Consider the following 21,285-nt stretch of genomic DNA (forward strand, 5'->3'; position numbering starts at 1 on the left):
CGTGCCCCACTCTTGCCACCTGCACCTCAATCCTCCCAGTCATCGAAGGACACAAGGATTGGCAGAGGACTAGAAGTGAGAGAGAGTCTCAATAGAAGACACTTTAGCAGGCTGCAAGTGGTATACCGGTGGCAACCAGCCGTTTGATTCTGCCCGTGCTATGAAAACAAAATGTTTAGCCTATACATATGTCTGCATACTTCGGATGACAGGGGTCCCAGTCTTGCGGCACTCCGGGCCCGGATGGGTCCCGTAGACGGTTGGTAGTTACGGGTACGAGCTCCCGACGCCGCCGAAGCCGGTGGTGATTGGCAGCGGTCCACCGTTGTAGCAGTCCAGTGCCATATTCACACCAAGTCGGACCACCGCGACCACTTTGTAAGCATGGCCAGTACATCCAATTTAGATCCAGGCCCCATCCTGCCCGGTTCATTAACTCTAGCTTACATATGTCCACCATCCGTTTCTTTGCTCCCACCCTGAAAATGTCATGACCCAATGCACCTGTTCCCCCAACCAGTAGTCTTTGCGTGTATCCATCTCCGCCATGATTTAGCTGCTCCCAGCACGTGATGCCCCCCTGAAAAAGCCAAACAAAAAATATAAAAAGAGAGCAGTAAAAGAAAGTGAAATCATCATACAGATCGCTCTGTGCCAAAACTAGCATGCTCTCACCCGTTCGGAAGAGTAGGTAGCCAATATGCGTCGCCTATATGCTCTAAATCAGATATCGTCATTAACGACTCCTCCGGCTTCCAACACAGCTAATGCTATCGCTGGGCGCAATGCTGTCAGCATCATCATCGTCGTCGTCCTCCCCATAGCGAGCGCGACTGCTTCCTCCACTGCTCCGGGGAAGTGGCGCATGGCGGGCTGAATAGTATGCACCAGCTCGATTATCGCTGGGGTAGGTGGCCTCGCGAGCTGAGAGATACGGTGGTGCCCTCCCACTTGCGAGGAGCGGGTCGCGCGCCGACGTATACGGAGAAGCCCGGCTTTCTGAGAATGGGATGTGACGGGCCGAGCCATAAATCTCCTCCCGGCTGTATCCTCGAGGACTGTCGCTAACCTTGTATGTTGTTGTGGTTACACGACTGCCCGACCTTGAGTGCGAGACAGGATGTGATGACGGCAGATAAGCATCCGCTGGCGATGCGCGGAGCGTATTACTGGACCTTTGGCTGCGCGAAGACACGTAGCTATCCCGTTCTGGGCCATCATACGTATACCCACGTTGGACAATGGGCGGATGTTTGGAGGACTTGGAGCTCACATAACCGCGGTACTCGGGCTCCCCGAGAAGATATGGCTCGCGGCTGTTGGCTGCTTCACTGCGTGGGCGTACAGAAGCCCGCGAACGAGGTATTGAGTGACGGCCCCGCGCATCGTCATAGGCACCATCCACATCTCTGCTCCTCGGCGAGGTGACTTGGGTATATCGAGCAACGTAGTCTGGCCCTTGCCTCCAATAATCGAGACCGGAACCATACTCGTCAGAATACCGCCCCTTATCCGCGGGCCGCTCCGTGTCCAAATACCGGCCTTTGCGATCCAAATAGCTGTCATACTTGTCCGGGAAGGTGGAGCGGCGGCTGAAGGGGGGGGCATCATAGTCGTCGTGCGCCGAAGCACGGGTGCGGTCGCCCCTGACCATGTTGTAGGTGAGAGCAGCTCCGGCAGCAACGCCAGCAACCCCGAGCAAAGTTCCGACAACAGCGCCGGCACTTAGTCCGGTCGAGTTCTCCCTGGCCGAGGCAGCCGGTTCGTAGTTGGAAGTGCCCGTCGTGACACTGCGCTTCAATCCTGCCGCGGGGGGAGGAGGCCTTCTCACGTCGTGGTCGTGGCCGTGGTGGTCGTCCTCGTCGTCGTAGTCTCTGACTTCTACTTCTTCTTCTTCGTAGTCGTGGTAGCTCAGCGAGCGTCGTGGATCAGCCCGGGGTGGGCCGCTGTACGCAGAACTGGCACCAACAGGGGCGGGTCGTAACGAGCCTGCCACGTCGAAATTCCAGGTCAATATACGGCCTGCTTCTTCGTCGGTTGACCGTGTGCGCCGGACAGTCGAGCCGCTGTAGTGTGGAGGGTAGTCGAAAGGGGGCTGGTACACAATCTCCATGATGTTGTAGTCCAAGTCACTTATAATCACGCGGGTCCCGCCACTGTGCGTTGTCGCCCGGTGGGCAGACGTGCCACTGGCCGCCGGGTAGGCCTCGGCAGGGTGGCGCAAGTATGATGTGTCCCGAAGATCGGGATTAGCCCGAAATGCAAACTCAAAGGCTTCGTCGGCCGCGCCCGGCGAGGGAGCGCTGACCGCTATGCGTGAGCGCCTCAGGGGCCGGTCTCTGCTTGCGACCACCTGGCGGAGCTGGAAAACTGGATCCCGTTCTGAATTGCCAAATGTAACCGACGGGAAGTGCCCGCGCTCTGTGCTGATGTGTCGGAGGCCCAGTGGTTCAACAATGGCGGAATAGAAAGACAACGATGAGGAGAGGTCCTCCACCTCGAGGAAAGGGAGTTGGGGCATTTTACACGGGGGAGAAGGGATGAGGGGATCCAGGGTGGTTGTGCCTCAGCGGAAAGGCAGCAGCCTTCGGCAAGAGCACAATGACAAGGAGCCTGTGTGATGAGTGTGGTGGTGCAACGCGACGGCGGCAGCAATAGGCCGGCCAACGGTCAAACTGCGTGCCCAAAACAGCCTTGGGGGTGTGATGCTGTGGTGTTCAGGGCGCTGTGGCGTGACGAGGCAAGATGGCAGGGATTGTTCTGTGAGCTGGTATCCAAGCAAGCGCTGCCACGGGGATGACCATCACCAAAAGAGGCCCAAGTTTCCAGCCCAGCTGCCCGTTTGACTCTTCTCGGGAATGGTGTAGAACTTGGGCTCTTGGAGCGGAGGGGGAGAACAACTGTGAAGATGATATTCGCGCTCTGCAAAACGTTGCTCAGCTCGCTTGGTTTGAGTGGAACGCTGGACAATTTGGCAACAACGGCAATGTGTGCGTCGCCAGTCGGATCCATGCGACGCAGCACAGCTCAAGACTACTTGGAGAAAAGGGCCACAGGGCATGGAAATGATGGGGTACAAAAGGGCTGGCAAAACGGTGCCCAACCTCGAACGGGCAGCGATAGGGAGACATGCCCCGCAGTTGTGGTGCTCTTGACGCAAGTGGTTGACAGGGTCTCCAGATCTGAAAGATGGTGAGGGCCATCTTGAGACAAGGTGAAGTTCGTCCCCACTAAGAACTGCAGAACCGGGCAATTCGTAGCAACCCGGTTGGCTTGAGGCTTCGAAAGATTCTATCCTGCGAGTGGACGCTGAGCCACACCATCTTGTTGCAACAAGTATGCCATCCCTCGAGGGTGGGAGAAGGCTCAATGGAAAAGTGACAGGGCTCAGTCGGCAGGCTGTGGCAGTCTATTTTTCAAGACTGGGCCATCCTATAGGTTGCTAAGAGGATGCCACTCTGAGATACGTCCGTGGTGCTTACTTGAGCAAACCGTCAGGCTGTGTTCTGCTCTCCAGAGCTGATGATCTGCATTCATACCCCGAGCCAGATGGCGGCCTCTTGTGGCGACGGAACTGGCAAACTGACAGAATTGTTCGATCGGCTGGTCATGTTTTGTGGTCATGATAATCTTGAACCCCGACTGGTTATGAGGCCCTGCGAGAAGGCGGGGAAAGAAAACAGAGAGACGTTGTGGTGCTGACGATGAGCCAATCATAGAGACCGCAACACTCGGAGCCAAGAACTGGTACCTGGATCTGAGTGGTCTGTGGAGCCAAGACGGAGTGACTGCAATGCGGCCCCGCGAGAGGCCGCCATTTGGTGCGGGGCCGATGAAGCGTGATTGCTGTTCGGAACTGTGCTGAGCGCCTATGAGGGAGCGGCCAGTATGGGAATGCAGTACCGATGCCGGGCGTCATGCGGCACTGCATTGATATGGCTCAGTGAAGGTGGCTGTTCCTGTACGAGGAGGTAGATAGGTAGGTGCCTGGCTGCCTTTCAGTTGTCCCAGAGCACACTGAAATATAGTCGAGATTAGCGGGCGGCCAACCAACCTTGAAGCAAATCAACATATCAAACTAATCACGCATGAATTTGAACACAAGGTTTCGAAGACAACCGGTCAGGCAACTCCCACGTCGCATTATGCTACCACAAAATCTTGACTATTCCACCCGGACGCAAACACCTCTCATACCACACCATCAACATTGTGTCCTGCTTCGTTCTGTCTGACTACTGCCACCACCAAGGCCCTCCTGCTGTTCGGTAATTCCGTTTCTCGAAGCCTAGAATAGGGTATAGCTGTCACCGATCGAAGTGCCGCTTACCACGGCGCCGAGGTGGGGTTAGTATGAATGAGGGGGTATGAATGTGTAAAAATAGGTTGCTTGAGCAAATAAAAGAGTAAAGGAAAAAGGTAAGAAAGGCAGGCTATGAAATAGGGGATATGTAAGCCAAGTTGAAGTGGCACCACGCAACGACGAAAGCGTCTTGGATCCGTTGTTGAATGCCCCATGTTTTGGTTGCAAAAACACCGACAGCTCAAGCACAGACGACCCAAGTTCCGGTTGACAGTGATCGTTCACCGCGATGTTGTATCACGGAATAGATCATTGCGACCGCAGCTCCCCACCTTGTGAGACGGAGAGACCGACAGATCTTTTCATCCTGGACCCCAATTTCATGCGCGCGTTGTTGTCGGCAGGACTGATTATAGAATGTCCCAGCAGTCCTCGGCGGCGTGGCAGAACTTGCTGCAGGCAACACTGGCTGAAAGGCTGTAGTTGCTGATCGAAATCTTCTCGTCCACATATGCGTCGGCAAAGTTGTCGGCGCCCTTGGCCATGGCGCCAACAAACACGCAGATGCTCTCGTCATCGCCGAGGGTGTCGACATAGTCGCGCACACGAACCAGAGGGGCCTCGAAACTGAGCGTGACCTTCCGGCAGTTGGGCGGAAGATGATCGGTGATGGGGTTCTGAATCACCTTGAGAAGCTTCTCCTGCGAGTTGGCGCCCTTGATGGAAAGGCGGTGCAGCAGCTGCACCATCAGACCAGCGAAGCGTTTGAAGGTGCGCGGTATGCGAACAGAGGGGGACACCTCGATCAGAACACCCTTGGCTGTTTGAATATAGATCTGGAGTTTCCCTGCCTTGTTCACCGGCGAGTCGAGAAGGGTCAATAGGCACTGCGAAACACACGGCATCTGTCAGCAAAAGGAATAATCTGCAAATGTGAGCCGTGGCATGTTCAAACCTGATGAGTGATATCTGGACGGGCATCACTGATGTCCCTGTTCATCTTGCGCATGACGCCAATGTGTTCGTCGCTGTTGAGCAAGGAGTACTTATCCTCCCTTTGCATGCCCATACGACCAGCGCCGCCGTGCGAGGCCTTGTAGGTTTCGAGGCTGGCATTAGAGAGGACGACGATAAGGCGCTTGGTGTTCTTGTCGGTTGGGGGGATAGGCACATGCTGCTCAGCAACCAGCTGCGGCAGGGCTGGAGGAGGCAACGACTGGGTACCTGTCATGTTGGATTGCCTGGTCAGAACACCGTAATTTGTTGAAAAAAAGGACTTCTGCACAGGAAGGCTTGTGGCTGCCGATCTGGTGTTGGCAATAGTCTCCAAATAAATTGTTTGATGGCTCTCAAGTTCAGTTGTGAAATAGAGAAAAAAATGGGATGCCCGCTGTTCGAGGGGAGACCCGGCAGTAGCTGGGCTCAACAAATCGAAACACCTGACTGGAAGTGGGGTCGTGCCAGAACCGGCCATCACGGCCATCTACCTATCTTTGCGTGCTTGCCAAACGTCGCTCCAAAGTCGCAGAGACCGCAGAGACAAAAAAAGAAATCACCAATAAAGGACGCCATCCACTGGCAGAACAGAGATAGCCATCAAAGGTGTGGCAATGGGAGACTTACGGGGCCGCTTGCCAGCACGGTACTCGGGGGAGGAAGACATGTCTGTGGTGTATAGGCCGAACAGTGATGGGTTGATCTTAAGAGATGGAGAGGAGAACGGCGAGCGTGGCAATGGAGGTAAGTAAATATCAACGAAGCACTGGCGGACGAGGAAAAGTTTGAATTGGCGGTGAAAGTCGGAGACAGAATGTTGAGAAGGGGCACGGTGCAAGGTGAGCGAAAGGTTATGGGGGCTTTTAATGCAAAAAAGAAAAGGCGCCGAACCGCAGAGTCGGGTAATTTTCGACCTCTCTAGGTGGCATCTACCCGGAGTTTGGTGGGTACGGAACCTAGAGCAGTCGGGGTCCGGAGAGAGCATGGGCATCAGAGATAAGACCCCAGCCGGGACAACGGAGGAGCAAAGAGCTCGATGATGACCCGAACCACAATGCTCGGCACAGATCCCGCGTCTTGGAGCCGTTCAAACAATGGCTTTTTGCAACGTCGTCTTAGCATTGTCTCCCCCTACACAGCACATAGCAATCATTCAGGATGGTCGACCAGACCGTGGCGAAATCCTTTGACAGAGTTTTTTCTTGAAGTTTTGGCGTTGCAACTCAACCCGCCCCAGGCTAAGCCTTTCCAGGAACGCCGAGGACAGAAGGGGTGGATGACGGGTCGGTCAAAGACGGAGCTGACGGAGATGTTCCCCACTTCTTTCTGTATTACGTGGTTTACCGGATGGGCCAGCATTCTTACATACAGTAGAGATGCCATGATCAACGACGCCAGCTGGGGTGATTGAAGCTTGTTCTTGTACCCTCCCCACTCCCCAAAGACCCTGGCTTGGCAGAATAGGTAGACGGACGGTTGCCATTTGGATCGATGGTGGCAGCCAAGTATTGCTGTCACTCAACTATTCATCCGCCGTATCCGACTCGGGTCCTGGACGGCCAAGCTGACATGCATGGCGTTGCTGCTGGCCTCTTGGTGCGAATGTTGGACAACAAGAGTGCGAGACCCGCCAGGCCCTCTTCTGGTCCTGGACCCGACTCATGTATAATAGTAGGTAAGAATTCGTCTGTTCGCGAGCGCAGAAGGCAGAAAGTGAACTAGTTGTTGAAGAAAGGCTGCGTACTCTCTCATACCTACTTCAAGATAAGGAAGGTAGTGTCTATATGCTATCTGTCGAATAAAGATGTGGTTCAATTGCTGAAGCGGCCTGGCCCGTTACACCGTTGCTCCCTCTGACAGGGCCCTTGTTTCACACCACGATGACCCCATTCCCCCGCGCCCCACCTCTCCACGCGGGCTTGTTTCCACATCCATCTCATCCCGACCGACACGCCGGAAAAGCGGACGAACACTTATGCTTGACTTTTGGATATCAGGGCCAACTGTCGCTCGGTTGAGTCCAGATCACGAGCTCGGCGACAATTCTATTTGCTACCTAACAACAGCCCGAGGTGCGTCTCAGCTAGAGAACTTGTGCAGAAATGACATTTGTGAAGCCAACATAGGTAGACACATCAGTTGTCATGGCCGCTGTCGCCGCCGCCGCCGCGATCCGGTGTGGTTTTTCAAGGCGTCGCCGTAAATCAACGTGGACTAGTCTAGGCCCCCTCCTTTTTCTTCTAGCTAGGTCACACGAACGTTGGCCTTTCGGATTTCACCCTGTGCTCTGCCATCGTCATCTGTCCACCCTGGTTGCGGCCTTTGTCATGGTCGTCGCGTCTTCGTGGCCGATGTGGCCGACACAGCGCTGAATCTTCCCTAGACTTGCGATCTTCGAGTTGAGACTATACCCAAACTCGAACGCTAATACGCCCGTGTCTTGTGTCGCTACAGCGTCCTCGCACCTCGATATCGTCTGATTTACTGGGCTTCTTTGGCCTGGTCTCCCACCACCACCACTGCATTTCTCTCCTCCTCCCCAAGCCATCTCTCACACCAAGGCCGAACGAATGTAGACAGATTCTCCGAACCTTACCCTTTTTGACTATCAAACCAGCCCTTTGCCACTTCTTTCTTCTGGCACCCTGTTTCAAGAGCACTCTGCGGCCAGTTGACCTCGCCCTCCGCTCTGTCCTGGGCCATATTCAGGCTCGCCGTCTCTTCTCCTCTCTTCGGCCACGACGATGGATCCAAGAGGTCTCACCTGTCTTTCGGGCACACATGTTGAGCTCGGAGGCCTGATATAACATATCCCCTCAAGCCACCTCCGTCGCTAGGTTCTTATTTTGTGATTTTTTTGTCTTGTGTGTAGTTACCAAGTCTCGATCCTTCTTTGTTCATTTTCTTCACACTTTTCTTTGATCCACTTGCCGGCCAGGTCTGGACAGATCACGTTGAGCGTGGATCTAATCCTACTTTCGTTCTCTTCATACATTCGTTTTTAGGCAGCTGGTTTGTATCGTTCTTTTACCTTGCCAGTCTGGCACCATGGCTTTCAAGAGGTTTTTCTGGGTCTCCTCGCTCATTTCGCTGGCCCTTGCTCAAGCGCAGAATAACAATCAAGGAGGTGCCACATTAGACCCAGAGGTCATTCAACAAGGCTCTTTTGTCGATGGCAAGAGCTCTTTGGGTGCCGAGGATGTTCAGGCAGCCTCAGCAACCTCCCAAAACAACTTCATCAACTTTTGCAAGGGGCAAACACTTACCAACGGTTTCCAAATCACGACCGGTTCTTGTAACGGCATTGGTATGTCAACGACACAGACAGATATCTTCATGAAGCGCTACTGACAAAGGCATGAATTAGTGATGGGTCAAATTCCTGCTAAAGACCGAATGATCTCCACCGTCATTACAAACCCAGCGAACGGTGCCACCATTCCGTCTAATCAAGACTTTGAGATTGTTGTTCAAGTTACCAACCTCAATGCCGGAGCCTTTACGAACGCTGCTGTCACCTACTATTCCGCACCCCAGCAGTTGGATAACGGCAATATAGTGGGACATACTCATGTAACCGTACAAGACACGGGTGCCGATCTGAACCCTCAACAACCAATGGATCCGCAACAGTTTGCCTTTTTCAAAGGTATCAACGACGCCGGTAACGGCCAGGGCAGACTTAGCGCTGCGGTGACCGGTGGCCTTCCGGCCGGAAACTACCGTGTCTGCACTCTGACAGCCGCAGCCAACCACCAACCAGTCATCATGCCTGTCGCCCAGCGCGGATCACAAGATGACTGTGTCAGATTCACCGTTACTGGTGACGGGAACACTCCGAACGAAGCCGCCAACAATGGCGCAAAGGGTCAGGCAGCAGCAGCTCTGGTTGCTGATGCTATTGCCCTCGGCCCCGGCGCCCCTAATCCGGGTGGCAATAATGCAGGAGGGAATGGTCAAGGAAACGGGCAAGGCAACGGGCAGGGCAACGGGCAGGGCAACGGGCAGGGTAACGGGCAGGGTAACGGGCAGGGTAATGGGCAGGGTAACGGGCAAGGAAACGGGCAAGGCAACGGGCAGGGTAACGGGCAGGGTAATGGGCAGGGTAACGGGCAAGGAAACGGGCAAGGCAACGGGCAGGGTAACGGGCAGGGCAACGGGCAGGGTAACGGGCAGGGTAATGGGCAGGGTAACGGGCAAGGAAACGGGCAAGGCAACGGGCAGGGTAACGGGCAGGGCAACGGGCAGGGTAACGGGCAGGGTAATGGGCAGGGTAACGGGCAAGGAAACGGGCAAGGCAACGGGCAAGGTAACGGGCAAGGTAACGGGCAGGGTAACGGGCAGGGTAACGGGCAAGGGAATGGGCAAGGAAATGGGCAAGGAAATGGGCAAGGAAATGCCGGAAATCCAGCCGGTGGCGATGCTGCTGCCGGGAATCCAGCCGGTGGTGATGCTGCTGGTGGTAATGGTGGCGGCGGGAACGCGGCTGGCAACAACAATGCAAATGCTGGCAACAACAAGCAAGCAGATGGCCAGAATAGGGAGGGCAAGGGAAAAGGGAAGGCCAACGGCAATGATAACGCCCAACAAGAGCAAACAGGACAGGAAGGCCCAGCACTTGATCCTGCAGCGGCACCTACCCCTCCTGCGGCAGCTCGTCTTGCCCGTCTTGCTCGCCGTCGGAGATTCATCGCATAAACGCCACGCTCAAGTATGGCTATCAGGTAGGTAGCTATATCGTATATACACCCTCACTCCCTGGTGGAATGGCAACGACGCCTGTTCATCCAAATCCGCATGTGCTTGCAGATAGCTGTTGATATGACGGAGAGAAGAAGTTGGTGTGGAATAGGGGGAGGTAATAACGATTCAATTTTATAATATAGAGGGTTAGGGTTCAGATAAGTAGCTATAGTCTAGTCTAGGTAATGGACTGTAATGTATTTTGGATTCGTTGCTTGATGATTAAGCTCGGAGGCATGACGCAAGATGCGTCTTCAAACGTAGAGCAGTGAACAGGGGCTTGGCAAGCCACCTGCAGTCTTACCAGACTCATTGGCCTCCCGTGCCTCCCACTGGTGGTTGGAGGAGGGGTTCAGGGCGCCATACGTCATCACACAAAGGCTTGCGGGGACCATGTTATGTTCTCGGCATGGAACCAGTTCGAGGCAGGCTGCTTGCTGATTCTGGAGCTCACTTCACTTCCAGTCTTCTCCAGCAGCACTGGAGTCGATTGTGCATTTGATATCATCAGACTGGCAGCAGGGTCCTTCTCTCTCTGCACAACCATCTGTACAGGACAAGACCTCCATGAGTCGACCGGGGTGGCCAGTTCATTTTTGGCCGACATCCCGATCAGCAGACAACGGAACCCCAGTCAATCAAAAAGGCCTGTCCAAGCCCAGCTCCTTTCCCGAAAGGGGCCCTCCGCCAAGCACTCTCGAGACGACGACGTCGTCGGTCGACATCACCGCCTAGACCCCCAAATCGCCATCCCCATCCATCCAGTATAGGGATATCCGTACATCGCACCCGTCATCTCTTTTCGCTCGACCACTACTTTTCTAATCTATTGCGCCCGCCGCCAAAAACACAGCATACAAGATAATACCTATCTCCTTCTCTGCGTGAGACACCGTCCAGACCTGTGAAAGCATTCTGTGTCGCATGTACGCCCCATCGTCTCATTCTTGCTCTTCTTCCGCGCGCAGCGCACCCTGGCACCAGGAGGCAGCCGCTTCCCATCTGTACCAAGTATCGGAGCTAATAATTGGTGAACCAGCCCTCAGCGAGTCAACACCTGTGCGGCCAAACTCTAAAGCGCCTATATGTCTTCCCGTTGCACTTCGCATTAGCACCGACCATCATGTCAACCAGCCGGTCTCCAGCTGGCGTCGTTCCCCCCCCTCCCTTCAGTCAGGACCGTGGATACGGCCCTTCAAACCATTTCCCTCAGCAGCAACACGGCATGGAACAGGGCTATCCCACGGCTGCAGCAGATGCCGAGACCCTCTCCAATACCATTGCAAACTCCCACGTCGAACACGACAACCACCTTGACGGTCCCATAGCCCCGCGTCCGACCAAGTTTACCGAAGAGTGGGATGTTAGCCAGCGAGGAAGCTCCATTATTGACGGCCAGAGATATAGCAAGACCAGTAATCACATCAACAACAGCGCGATGCAGCGGTCCAGTTCCTACGCCGGCTCCGTCGCCGGCATCACCAACGATGGAGCGACATCTCTGTCTCGTGGCAACACCCTGAAGAAGAAGGCATCCATACGGAGGAGCGGCAGTCTGAAGCGAAGTAACAGCCGGCGGAGCATGAAGGCAGGCAGCGTGAGGAGTCTTGCCCTTCAGCCAACGACAGACCAGGATGAACTTCACAGCGCCTTCTACTGCCCAGTGCCCACATCGGGTAGTCCGACTGAGGTTCTTGCGAACCGCTTTCAAGGTTAGTGCTTGTCTCGACCAGATCACCCATCCTTGCGATCTTGTGGCTAACCTCATGCTTGAAGCCTGGCGCAAGATTCTCAAGGACTTGATCACATACTTTCGCGAAATCCAAGCACACTATGAACACCGAGCCAAGTCGCTAATCAAACTGGGCAATGTGCTGAACAATATCACGACGCCTCCGGGCTTCATCGCGTCCGGTGGTCTCGATGACGCATTGCAGATTTTGCGAGGGCACAACAAACAAGCCATTATGGAGGCTAACAAGGCGAGAGAGATTGAGGAGGATGTCATCTTGGCACTGACCGGTCTGCGTAGCGACTTGCATCAGAAGATCAAAGAGATCAAGAACCTATCAGGCGACTTCAAGAACTCGGTGGATAAAGAGATGGAGGCGACTCGCAAGGCTGTAAATAACCTACAGGACGTCTTGGGCCAAACCGAGCTCGACACGGCCTTGACAACTGGAAAGCAAGATCCTTATTTATTACGACTTAACGTTGACCGGCAGTTGGAGAAACAGATAGATGAGGAAAACTACCTGCATCAGGTAAGCCCCCCCTTGCAAGGCGGTGCGCAGAGTGATACTCATTGTTCCTATTCAAGGCATACCTAAACCTAGAGAACTCGGGGAAAGAACTCGAGTCGATTGTCGTCGGCGAGATCCAAAAGTCATACAACGCCTATGCCAGCATACTCAAGCGAGAAGCAGACTCTGCCTATGGAGCCATCGAAGAGCTTCGGCTTGGCCCCATCACCCTGGCCAAGGACGCAGAATGGCTATCTTTTGTTCACAGAGATGAACGCTTTGTTGACCCCGACCTTCCCATGCGGTCAGCTGAGTTCATACATTACCCAGGACGGGATCACTATGCTTGCCAAGAGATCCGAGCGGGCTTGTTGGAACGGAAGAGCAAGTACTTGAAGAGCTACACAGCCGGATGGTATGTTCTTCTCTTGCCGAGACCACGTGTACAAGGTTTGTTTGTACTGACACATGCAGGTACGTTCTTTCACCCACGCATCTGCACGAGTTCAAATCTGCGGACAAGACACAAGCACCCGTCATGTCCCTCTACCTGCCGGAACAGAAGTTGGGATCGCACTCCACAGAAGGCGGATCCTCGAATAAGTTCGTTCTCAAGGGCCGCCAGACAGGATCGATGCATCGTGGCCACACATGGGTATTCCGCGCGGAGAGCCATGATACGATGATGGCCTGGTACGAGGACATCAAAACTTTGACCGAGAGGACTCCGGAAGAGCGAAGCAATCTCGTGCGTGGCAACAGTCGAAGCATTAGCAGATCATCTCAACGGTCGTCTCTTAGCAGCGACGGGGTCGACGATGACGAAGACCCCCCCTTCATGGCAACTGCCGCATCCGTCAATCAGCAGCCGAGACCAGACTCCCTGCCTCGACGTCCTTCAGGTGGGCGATTCCCATCTGACCTCCAAGTAAACGCACAACGAGGCTTACAGGTCCCCCTCTCGCCGCTTAGCATAAGCTCCGAACCAAACAGATACGACGAGAACGATCGCGATGTCATTGTTGCAGCCAATACCATCCCCAGAAGTGAGCTAGGACCGCAATATCATATCCATCAGCATTTCGATACGTCATCGACAACTCGACGGAACGAGGACCTGCGCTCGCCACCCATCCCCCAGACCAGGACAACAACAGGCGCCTACGAAGAACCAAACGGACGTGTCGTTGGGTCTGCAAATAACCAAGTCTACACCAATGGAGGATCGGATTCTTATCAGAAAGATGGCATGGTGTGGGCAGAACCAGTTCCTATCTCGCCTTCCACGCTCAGAGATCAGGCTCAAACATTGTCCTCACGAGCCGATGCAGATGATCGACTCTATGCCACACAGAACATCTCGGTGACAGACGGCCAAGATGGCTACAAGTCGGAGCCTCGAGGGAACTGGTATGGGCAGGCCAATGGAGGTATAGCCCAAAACGACCCGCAAGTACGACCAGGCGCCGAGCGAACAGACAGTGCCCCGACCATCTCACATCTACATATACCTGGGGAGTATCCCAAGAGTTCGACCAGCGGTTTTTGATACCCTTGAAAGAATGTAAAAACTGGCTCGGAGGGTTTTCTTTTTGTGTTAATTGTTCTTTAATTGTCCTCTGGCGCGAACCGTCGAAGTTCAAGGCCCCTTTTATTCACTGTCAGTGGTGTCCAGTACCAGCCTTTCCCTGCTAGTTGAAGATTCAACAGTCTCGCAGATGGCAGAATGTTATTGTTTATCCCCATTACCGCTCTCGGTATTAAATAACGAAGATATCTTTGTGATTGAAGACCGGATCTTGGACACTGCCACCGCTATTTGCCTCACCTTCTCATGTGATCCAGTCTCATTGCGAGGCTGCACCCTGACAGAGATGTATGCGCTGGTGTTCGTGTCGCTGATTTGAGTTTGCAACCAACCTCCCAACCTCGCACCGCCTTCATCAAGAGCCCTGAGCGCACTAGTCCCTCAGGCTTTTATATATCTCGGGGAGGTTGGAGAGAAAAGAGACAGGATTTCATGCATCTCTGGGACACGCCCGATCCTCTTGTGATGGCGTGCGCTCGAACAGCCTCTGCGCTGCGCTATGTACATCGAGCTCTTCAAGTTCCGATCGTAGCCACGAATCCCGCGTTCTATTTAAACTAAGCCAGCCCATGGACCCCCAACCAACATACTGCCATCTTCCAGGCATGACCATCTGCTTTTAAGAAGGCCAGTGTGCCTCCAACTTCCCTCGTTGCGCTTCTCACACTCTCCTGTCAATATTGGTCTATCTCACTCCCGAATTCCATTCTTTAACTGCAACGTACGACCAGCTAGATGCGTGTGTGAGGATACAACCAGAGAACACCTGCCCTACAGCTTTCACTGGTCCTCTCTCTCCTCTGCTCACCTGTGACAAAATATACTCGCAAAGCAGAAACCATGGGTACCAGAAAACCGTCATGTTCTTGGGACGATCAGGCGGCGGTCGATGCTACGCAATGGGCAGTAGATGCCATGACAGCGACTGAGTCGTTTCGACTGCAGTTCCAAGGTCAGTTTGGAGAGGCCAATGGCCGATCACGCCGGAACTCATCGAGCCTGGATGATGTTCTCTCCGAGCGCCGGGCCTCACGTCAACGTGGGCAAGTCCATGTAACTGGACGGCGGCCCGTCTCGGAGAGACCTAACAACCTTGATGCAAACTACAAGGGGCCTCTCTCATCAAACCCGCCTTCTATGTCGTTCACCTCAGAGCCTCACGATCTACCCAGGCCACCCGACCCGACCGCTACACGACCAGTGCAGCAGCACATCGGCATCCACATCAGCAAAAACAGCGGGAGAAACAGGGCATCATCTCAGCCCTATCCCGCTTTTCACAGGCCTCTAACACCTCGTCAGTCATCTCAAAAAGAACCTGAGCGTCACCACCCCTTGCCCTCCCTACCCCTTCATCCCGATCTTCGGGGTGATGAGGAAAATAGGGATAGTAAGCAGTTCTCCGTGCAACAGTACGATGCGGTGAACCCCGCGGATTCTCAGTCGACCATGGTACCCTTGGAAGATGCAGAAACCGACGCCACCTACCTTTCATCTTCCTTCTCCTCCACTGCTATCGCCAAGCCGAAAGCCTCTCACTTTTCCCCTCGGCGCAAATCCAGGGCCGCCTCCCGAGCCATGGTATCGTCCTCCTCCCCCTATCAATCCTCTGCCTCATCCACTCCAACCCGTCCTCGCTCACCTCCCCCAGCGGCTATCCAGTCCCCTTCCACCCGGCCAGACGTCCTCGTCTCCCCTTTTCACGAGATCCTCTTCGTCCTCCTCATCTGCCTAGCCCAGATTCTCATGCTTGCTGGTCTCGCCCAGGCCATGGTCCCCGCCTCGATCATCTCCCAGTCCTTTGGTGACTCCACTCCCGGCACTATGGCGTGGTACTCAGCCGCGTATGGCCTCACATCAGCAACATTCGTCCTTCCGTCTGGCCGTGTGGGCGATCTCTTTGGCCACAAAAAGGTGTTTGTCACTGGCTGGCTTTGGTTCGGCCTGTGGAGCTTGATTGCTGGGTTTTCTGGACACGCCGAGCGCAGCGCGGGCGAGGGGACGGTCTTCTTTTGTGTGGCGAGGGGGCTGCAGGGGATCGGACCGGCGCTGTTGGTGCCGAGCGGACAGGCGTTGTTGGGCAGGACGTATCAGCCGGGGATGAGGAAGAATATGGTGCTCTGCCTGTTTGGGGCGTCGGCGCCGCTGGGGTTTGTCATGGGGGCTATCTTGTCGAGTTTGTTTGCAGTGCGAGGGAACTGGCCGTGGGCGTTTTGGCTGTTGGCCATCATGTGCTTTGTGCTCGCGGTGGTGAGCTTGTTCATCCTGCCGACTTCACGGGGTCAGTCTTGTCTGAAAGGGGGGGAGGGCTTGTGGTCACAGTTCGATGGATGGGGTATGATGCTCGGCGTCAGCGGGTTGGTGCTGCTGAACTTTGCATTCAATCAAGCTCCCAACGTCTCCTGGAAGACACCTTATACGTATTTCCTGTTGATCATTGGTTTGATCTTGATTGCTGCTTTCGTGTCTCATGAGTGGAAGGCGCCTTACCCCCTTATCCCTATCGCGGCCATGAAGCCGGCGACGAACTTTGTGTTGGGCTGTACGGGGGCTGGCTGGGGCTGTTTTAGTATTTGGATTTATTACACCTTCAATGTTGTTCAAAATCTGAAAGGATGGTCGCCGTTGCTCGCTTCTGTGAGCTTCATTCCAGCGTACGTATCCCCCCAAGTTGCCCAGTCAACAAGGGAAAATGAAAAGAACTAACGAGACGTTGCGGTGTAAAGTCCAATATGTGGCCTTGCTGCCAGTATTCTGGTCGGATTCTTGATGTCGCGAGTCAAGCCTCACTGGGTCATGTTGATATCCATGTGTGCATTCTTCATCGGAAGTCTCCTTCTCGCCACCGCACCTGTCCATCAGAGCTACTGGTTCAGTACTTTTTTCGGGATACTTATCATGCCATTTGTCAGTCACCTCTTCCTCCCATTCAACTAGGATATCGCCACTGACACATCATGATAGGGGATGGACATGAGTAATCCGGCGGTATGCTGTTCCAAGGTCCCTTTTCGGATCATTGATATGTACGAGATGACTTACTTTCTACCTAGGCCACCATTCTACTCAGCAATAGCGTTTCCAAAGAACACCAAGGCATCGCCGCAAGCTTGGTAGTAACGACGGTCAACTATTCGTATGTTAGCCTGAAAAAAAGGGTTTGGAAACTAGTGCTGACTACGGATGTAGGATTTCCCTTGCTCTTGGAATTGCGGGTACTATAGAAGTGGTATGTATGACCCTACTTGTGTTACACCGAGACAAATAACTAAAGCCGCCACTAGCATGTCAATGAGACAGGCTATGAGCTCCTGAAGGGCTACAGAGCTGCTCAGTATTTCGGAACAGGCCTCGGCTTCTTGGGCGTGCTTCTGGCCTTGGGATTCTTGCTCCAGAGTTACCACCAGAAGCCACCTGTGGCATCATATCCGCTCCAGACGAGGTGAAAGGGTTGTGGTGCGTGAGAGAAAGGCGAGGAAATGGCTGTGTGTAGTTAGTCGGCGTATAGATATGAAACCAAAAACAACAGGGAAGAGCCCGTCAATGACCAAAACGGCGTCCGCTATTTCAGGCTACGCTGCAACTTTGATGATGAATGTACAATCAATCCGAGCAGATGCAAAAATATTTTGCCATAAATGAAAGCAAAGACCCAAGACCCTTCCCGAACGCCATTAAGCCAGCCCGAGTTCCGCAGACAACGCCATTGACGTGGTCGCTCCGCTCGATGATATAGACTGCCCGCCCCTTTGCTACTCCTCCAATGCCGTGTACTGTACGAATTCTCAAAACATCCGAACAACCAGTGGCGACCTCCCCTTTTGTCGTCTCTAGTTTCCCTTTTTTGAGAATATTTCTCCTTTACCGGCTGAAGCCTCCTCTGCCGCCACGAGAGAAACCACCACCTCCGCGGCCACCGCCTCCACGGCCGCCGAAACCGCTGCCGCCGCGGCTACCGCCACGACCACCGCCGAAACCGCCGCCGCCGCCGCGACCGCCGCCAAAGCCACCACCACCGCGGCCACCGAATCCTCCCCTACCACCACGTCCACCGGGACCTCCACGACCACCGCGGGACGCGCCGCCACGGCTGGGCTTCTTGACTTTGCTGGCTCCCGGGGGAGGCTTAGGCTTGGGAAGGAACTTCTCGAGGGGCAGGAGCTTCTCGCCGGCAATGTAGAACTTGTCGCCAACCTTGAAGGAAGTGGCCTGGATGCCCTCGGTGGGCTTGATGGTGAAGTAAACCTGGTTGATGGGACCGAGAACTTCGTCGACCTTGCCAACCGGAGTCTGCAGAATCCATTGTCAGTCTCCAGCTACGTCGCAGCTAACCACCGCGCGGTCGTGAACCACCAGAGGAAAACCTACCTTGTTCTCTAGGTAGATAGGCGCGTTGAAGTGAGGAATCTTGGCATTGGTAGACTCGACGACCATTTCACCTTCGCAAGAATGAATGAACTTGCCCATCTCGAGAACCTGGGCGGGAGGACCCATATCGCGTTGTTGGAAGCCGCCGCGACCTGCAAGTCGTTGGCAATTCATTAGTAACCTTGTCCTTCGCAATTCGCACTCCTCGACAGTGAGACTGCTCACCTCCTCCACGGCCACCGAAACCACCACCGCCACCGCGGCCACGTGAACCCCCGCGAAACGACATTTTTTCTATTGTCCCGTCGTAATTATTGAACTGGCGACGGCTTGTGTTGCTGTTGTGGGGTTGAGTTGGTGTCTGCGTCGCAACCTTCAACTTTTCGTTATGGAGATCGAACGAAGCTCGAAAACAATTAATTTTTCGGACCTGCAGAATCGAAAGCGGTCAAAAATTTTGCCGTATCAATCCGCAGGGGTGTGCCCCACTTGGTGCCGTCTCCTGCCACCCCGCGCTACCGAATGCCAAGGCCCGGTTTGGACCCAGCAGTGGGAACACGCACTGTATAGAGACCGCTGAAGTCGTCGTCTCAGCCAGCCAAGCGTCAGCAATACCACCCAAAAGAGTAGTGGCCAGATTTGTTTCTACCATTGTGCACACAGTACGAAGAAAGCCTTGCCTCGATATCCAAGTCCCCAGATCTATCTCTGGACACAGTAACGTCTAGAACTTGCTTCCATCTCATCTTGGTGCAAGCCTCCAAAAAGGACAACTTGTCACATAATACCGGGGCTTTCAGCCACTGGACCTTATTTTTACTCCTCCTGCCCATTCACTGCTTTGCAGGCTTTAATCCAACAATCGAATGCCCGTTCCGATCTTCCATGCTTCCTAACTTGCTCTTCCTAGCTGCCCCGTTGATGCTCGTCGTCTGACCGCGCCTTGCGCTGCCTGCGCCCCTGACTACACACACATCTGCCTGACACATAGACGTCTCGTTTAAACCGTCGTTAGATTCCACGATACCCTTTGTAATTCGAACACACTCTGGTCTTTCGCAACAACCACCCCGTCATGGTTCGCTTATCATCGACGCTGGCCTTTGCGGCCGGCTTCCTATCAACGCCGTCAATGGTCTCGGGCCTCTCAACGTCGGACATCCCAGCCGACACCCCCATCTCTGCTCTCCTAGCCTCGGCGCAAAGTCACCTGTCAAAGGGCGAAACGAACGACGCCCTCGTCTACTACGATGCTGCTATCGCCAGAGATCCCTCCAACTACTTGACCTTGTTCAAGCGCGCCACAACCTACCTTTCTCTCGGCCGCAGATCACAGGCCACCGATGATTTCGAGAAGGTGCTTTCGATCAAGCCAACTTTCGAGGGTGCGCACCTTCAGCTAGGAAAACTGCGCGCCAGCGCCGCCGACTGGGACGGAGCAAAGCTTCACTACAAGAAGGCCAAGAAGACAGAGGAGGTTGCCGCAGTTGAGGCGGCCAAGGCGGCGGCAAAGGCTGCTGAAGCAGCAGCCAAGGCTGGGAACTGGGAAGAGTGTGTCAAGCAGGCCGACGATGCCATCCTGACGGCGAACAGGGCGATTCACTTGCGCGAGCTTCGCAAGGACTGTGCGTTTGAGAGGGGAGCCGTGGAAAGGGGTATTGCTGACCTGCAGCACATCCTCCAAATGCAACCTGGCAACACGAAGCCACACGTCCAGATCTCAGCCATCACATTCTACGCGCTCGGAAACCTCGAGGACGGCGCGACGGCTATCAGGAAGTGCCTGCATTCTGACCCTGACAACAAGGTGTGCAAGCGGCTGTTGAGGGAGGAGAAGGCGACCATCAAAGTCATGGAGAAGGTGAAGAAGGCCTTGGACAAGGGGCAGCAGATGACTGCTGTGCGGCAACTCGTACCTACGAGCGACAGTGAAGGCTTGATCAAGGAGGTGAAGGACCAGGTCCACAGTCTGCGGGAAGATGGCTCGATACCGAAGGCAGCTCCAAATGAACTGCTTTCAAGGTTAGTTGAGATGGCGTGCCAGGCGTATTATGAGGTAAGTCTTCTGCGTCTCAGCCCCTTTCTCCGTTGAAACCGCCATGTATTGACAATGTTCGGCAACAGTCCAACAGCAAAAAGGCCAAGGAATACTGCGAAGAGTCCCTCACTCTAAATGAGAACTCTTTCTTTGGTCTTCTCTACAAGGCCAAACACCTCCTTGACAAGGAAGAGTATGAAGCTTCCATCAACACTCTCCAAAAGGCTGCCGAGGCTCGCCCTGACAAGGAAGACCTTGTCAATCCTCTGATGCAAAAGGCCCAGGTTGCCCTCAAACGCTCCAAGACCAAGGACTACTACAAGGTCCTTGGTGTTGCTCATGACGCCGACGAACGCCAGATCAAGTCTGCCTACCGCAAGCTCTCCAAAATTCACCACCCCGACAAGGCCGCTAAACAAGGGCTTACCAAGGAGGAAGCCGAGAAGAAGATGGCGAGCATCAACGAGGCGTACGAGGTTCTCAGCGACCCCGAGCTCAGGGCACGGTTCGACAGGGGTGACGACCCGAACAGCCACGAGCAGCAGCAGCAGTATCACCACGGGCATCCATTCGGAGGCGGCCACCCATTCATGTACCAGCAAGGCAGCAGCGGAGGCGGTGGTGGGCAACAGTTCCATTTCAAGTTTGGTCCTGGAGGAGGGTCAGGGTTCCCATTCGGGATGTAGTTTGGTTAGTTGCTCTGGTAGTAATGAAGAGAGGGTTACTCTTGGAAGAAGGTCTTCGGTTGTCTTGGGTTTGCATTGTGTATGGTTGAGCAGGGGGTGTATTTGGGTGTATCTTTTGAGGACTATGTCTAGGACTTGTCATACACCCGGGAGGAGTGAGCCCAGTCCATTCCCAGTGATTATAGGATGGCTTAGTATTTATATATCACCACCCTTTACAGTGTGCCCGCTCGAAAAATCACCTTGATCATATCTCATCGAATTCAGACCAGGTGGCAACAATTGTGCATAGATCTTCTTTCGATATCACCAACAATATG

At 54.3% G+C, this 21,285-nt stretch overlaps 8 protein-coding genes across 8 annotated transcripts; 5 read left to right on the forward strand and 3 right to left on the reverse strand.

Moving 5' to 3' along the window:
• Positions 1-736: 736 nt before the first annotated feature.
• On the reverse strand, positions 737-2,521 carry QC763_505470 (uncharacterized protein; the record flags this gene model as incomplete). Its single annotated transcript, XM_062913137.1, has 1 exon — positions 737-2,521. One exon carries the CDS (start codon positions 2,519-2,521, stop codon positions 737-739), a length of 1,785 nt encoding a protein of 594 aa, XP_062764398.1.
• Positions 2,522-4,108: 1,587 nt separating this feature from the next.
• On the reverse strand, positions 4,109-7,051 carry NEP1 (18S rRNA pseudouridine methyltransferase). The gene is made up of 3 exons (XM_062913138.1): positions 5,927-7,051; positions 5,259-5,527; positions 4,109-5,190 (listed from the first exon to the last, which is right to left on the reverse strand). The coding sequence occupies exons 1-3, from the start codon at positions 6,288-6,290 to the stop codon at positions 4,714-4,716; spliced, it is 1,110 nt and encodes a 369-aa protein (XP_062764399.1). The 5' UTR covers positions 6,291-7,051; the 3' UTR covers positions 4,109-4,713.
• Positions 7,052-8,347: 1,296 nt separating this feature from the next.
• On the forward strand, positions 8,348-9,997 carry QC763_505490 (uncharacterized protein; the record flags this gene model as incomplete). The annotated part of the gene is made up of 2 exons (XM_062913139.1): positions 8,348-8,606; positions 8,667-9,997. The coding sequence occupies 2 exons, from the start codon at positions 8,348-8,350 to the stop codon at positions 9,995-9,997; spliced, it is 1,590 nt and encodes a 529-aa protein (XP_062764400.1).
• Positions 9,998-10,609: 612 nt separating this feature from the next.
• QC763_0085980 (uncharacterized protein) lies at positions 10,610-11,118 on the forward strand (the record flags this gene model as incomplete). Its single annotated transcript, XM_062906190.1, has 2 exons — positions 10,610-10,755; positions 11,082-11,118. 2 exons carry the CDS (start codon positions 10,610-10,612, stop codon positions 11,116-11,118), a joined length of 183 nt encoding a protein of 60 aa, XP_062764401.1.
• Positions 11,119-11,165: 47 nt separating this feature from the next.
• SLM2 (phosphatidylinositol 4,5-bisphosphate-binding protein) lies at positions 11,166-13,834 on the forward strand (the record flags this gene model as incomplete). The annotated part of the gene is made up of 4 exons (XM_062913140.1): positions 11,166-11,754; positions 11,819-12,306; positions 12,363-12,700; positions 12,760-13,834. The coding sequence occupies 4 exons, from the start codon at positions 11,166-11,168 to the stop codon at positions 13,832-13,834; spliced, it is 2,490 nt and encodes an 829-aa protein (XP_062764402.1).
• An 879-nt stretch (positions 13,835-14,713) lies between these two features.
• Positions 14,714-17,319, forward strand: QC763_505510 (uncharacterized protein; the record flags this gene model as incomplete). The annotated part of the gene is made up of 5 exons (XM_062913141.1): positions 14,714-16,527; positions 16,624-16,780; positions 16,927-17,009; positions 17,063-17,102; positions 17,158-17,319. The coding sequence occupies 5 exons, from the start codon at positions 14,714-14,716 to the stop codon at positions 17,317-17,319; spliced, it is 2,256 nt and encodes a 751-aa protein (XP_062764403.1).
• Positions 17,320-17,734: 415 nt separating this feature from the next.
• On the reverse strand, positions 17,735-18,666 carry GAR1_2 (H/ACA snoRNP pseudouridylase subunit; the record flags this gene model as incomplete). The annotated part of the gene is made up of 3 exons (XM_062913142.1): positions 18,467-18,666; positions 18,242-18,393; positions 17,735-18,163 (listed from the first exon to the last, which is right to left on the reverse strand). The coding sequence occupies exons 1-3, from the start codon at positions 18,528-18,530 to the stop codon at positions 17,735-17,737; spliced, it is 645 nt and encodes a 214-aa protein (XP_062764404.1). The 5' UTR covers positions 18,531-18,666.
• Positions 18,667-18,896: 230 nt separating this feature from the next.
• DNJ1 (Tetratricopeptide repeat and J domain-containing co-chaperone dnj1) lies at positions 18,897-21,227 on the forward strand. The gene is made up of 2 exons (XM_062913143.1): positions 18,897-20,297; positions 20,366-21,227. The coding sequence occupies exons 1-2, from the start codon at positions 19,317-19,319 to the stop codon at positions 20,963-20,965; spliced, it is 1,581 nt and encodes a 526-aa protein (XP_062764405.1). The 5' UTR covers positions 18,897-19,316; the 3' UTR covers positions 20,966-21,227.
• The last annotated feature ends 58 nt before the right edge of the window (positions 21,228-21,285 follow it).

This window comes from Podospora pseudopauciseta (assembly GCF_035222475.1).
Source record: "Podospora pseudopauciseta strain CBS 411.78 chromosome 5 map unlocalized CBS411.78m_5.2, whole genome shotgun sequence".
In the NCBI taxonomy this organism is placed as follows: domain Eukaryota; kingdom Fungi; phylum Ascomycota; class Sordariomycetes; order Sordariales; family Podosporaceae; genus Podospora; species Podospora pseudopauciseta.

Bases quoted from the DNA above. Each gene is read 5' to 3' on its own strand.
- NEP1 (XM_062913138.1), bottom strand. From the start codon at position 6,290: ATGCCCATGCTCTCTCCGGACCCCGACTGCTCTAGGTTCCGTACCCAC. The intron at 5,528-5,926 runs GTAAGTCTCCCA...CCAACATGACAG, and splicing joins CCGTGCTGGCAAGCGGCCCC to GTACCCAGTCGTTGCCTCCT. The intron at 5,191-5,258 runs GTTTGAACATGC...TGTGTTTCGCAG, and splicing joins GTCCAGATATCACTCATCAG to TGCCTATTGACCCTTCTCGA.
- DNJ1 (XM_062913143.1), top strand. From the start codon at position 19,317: ATGGTTCGCTTATCATCGACGCTGGCCTTTGCGGCCGGCTTCCTATCA. The intron at 20,298-20,365 runs GTAAGTCTTCTG...GTTCGGCAACAG, and splicing joins CGTGCCAGGCGTATTATGAG to TCCAACAGCAAAAAGGCCAA.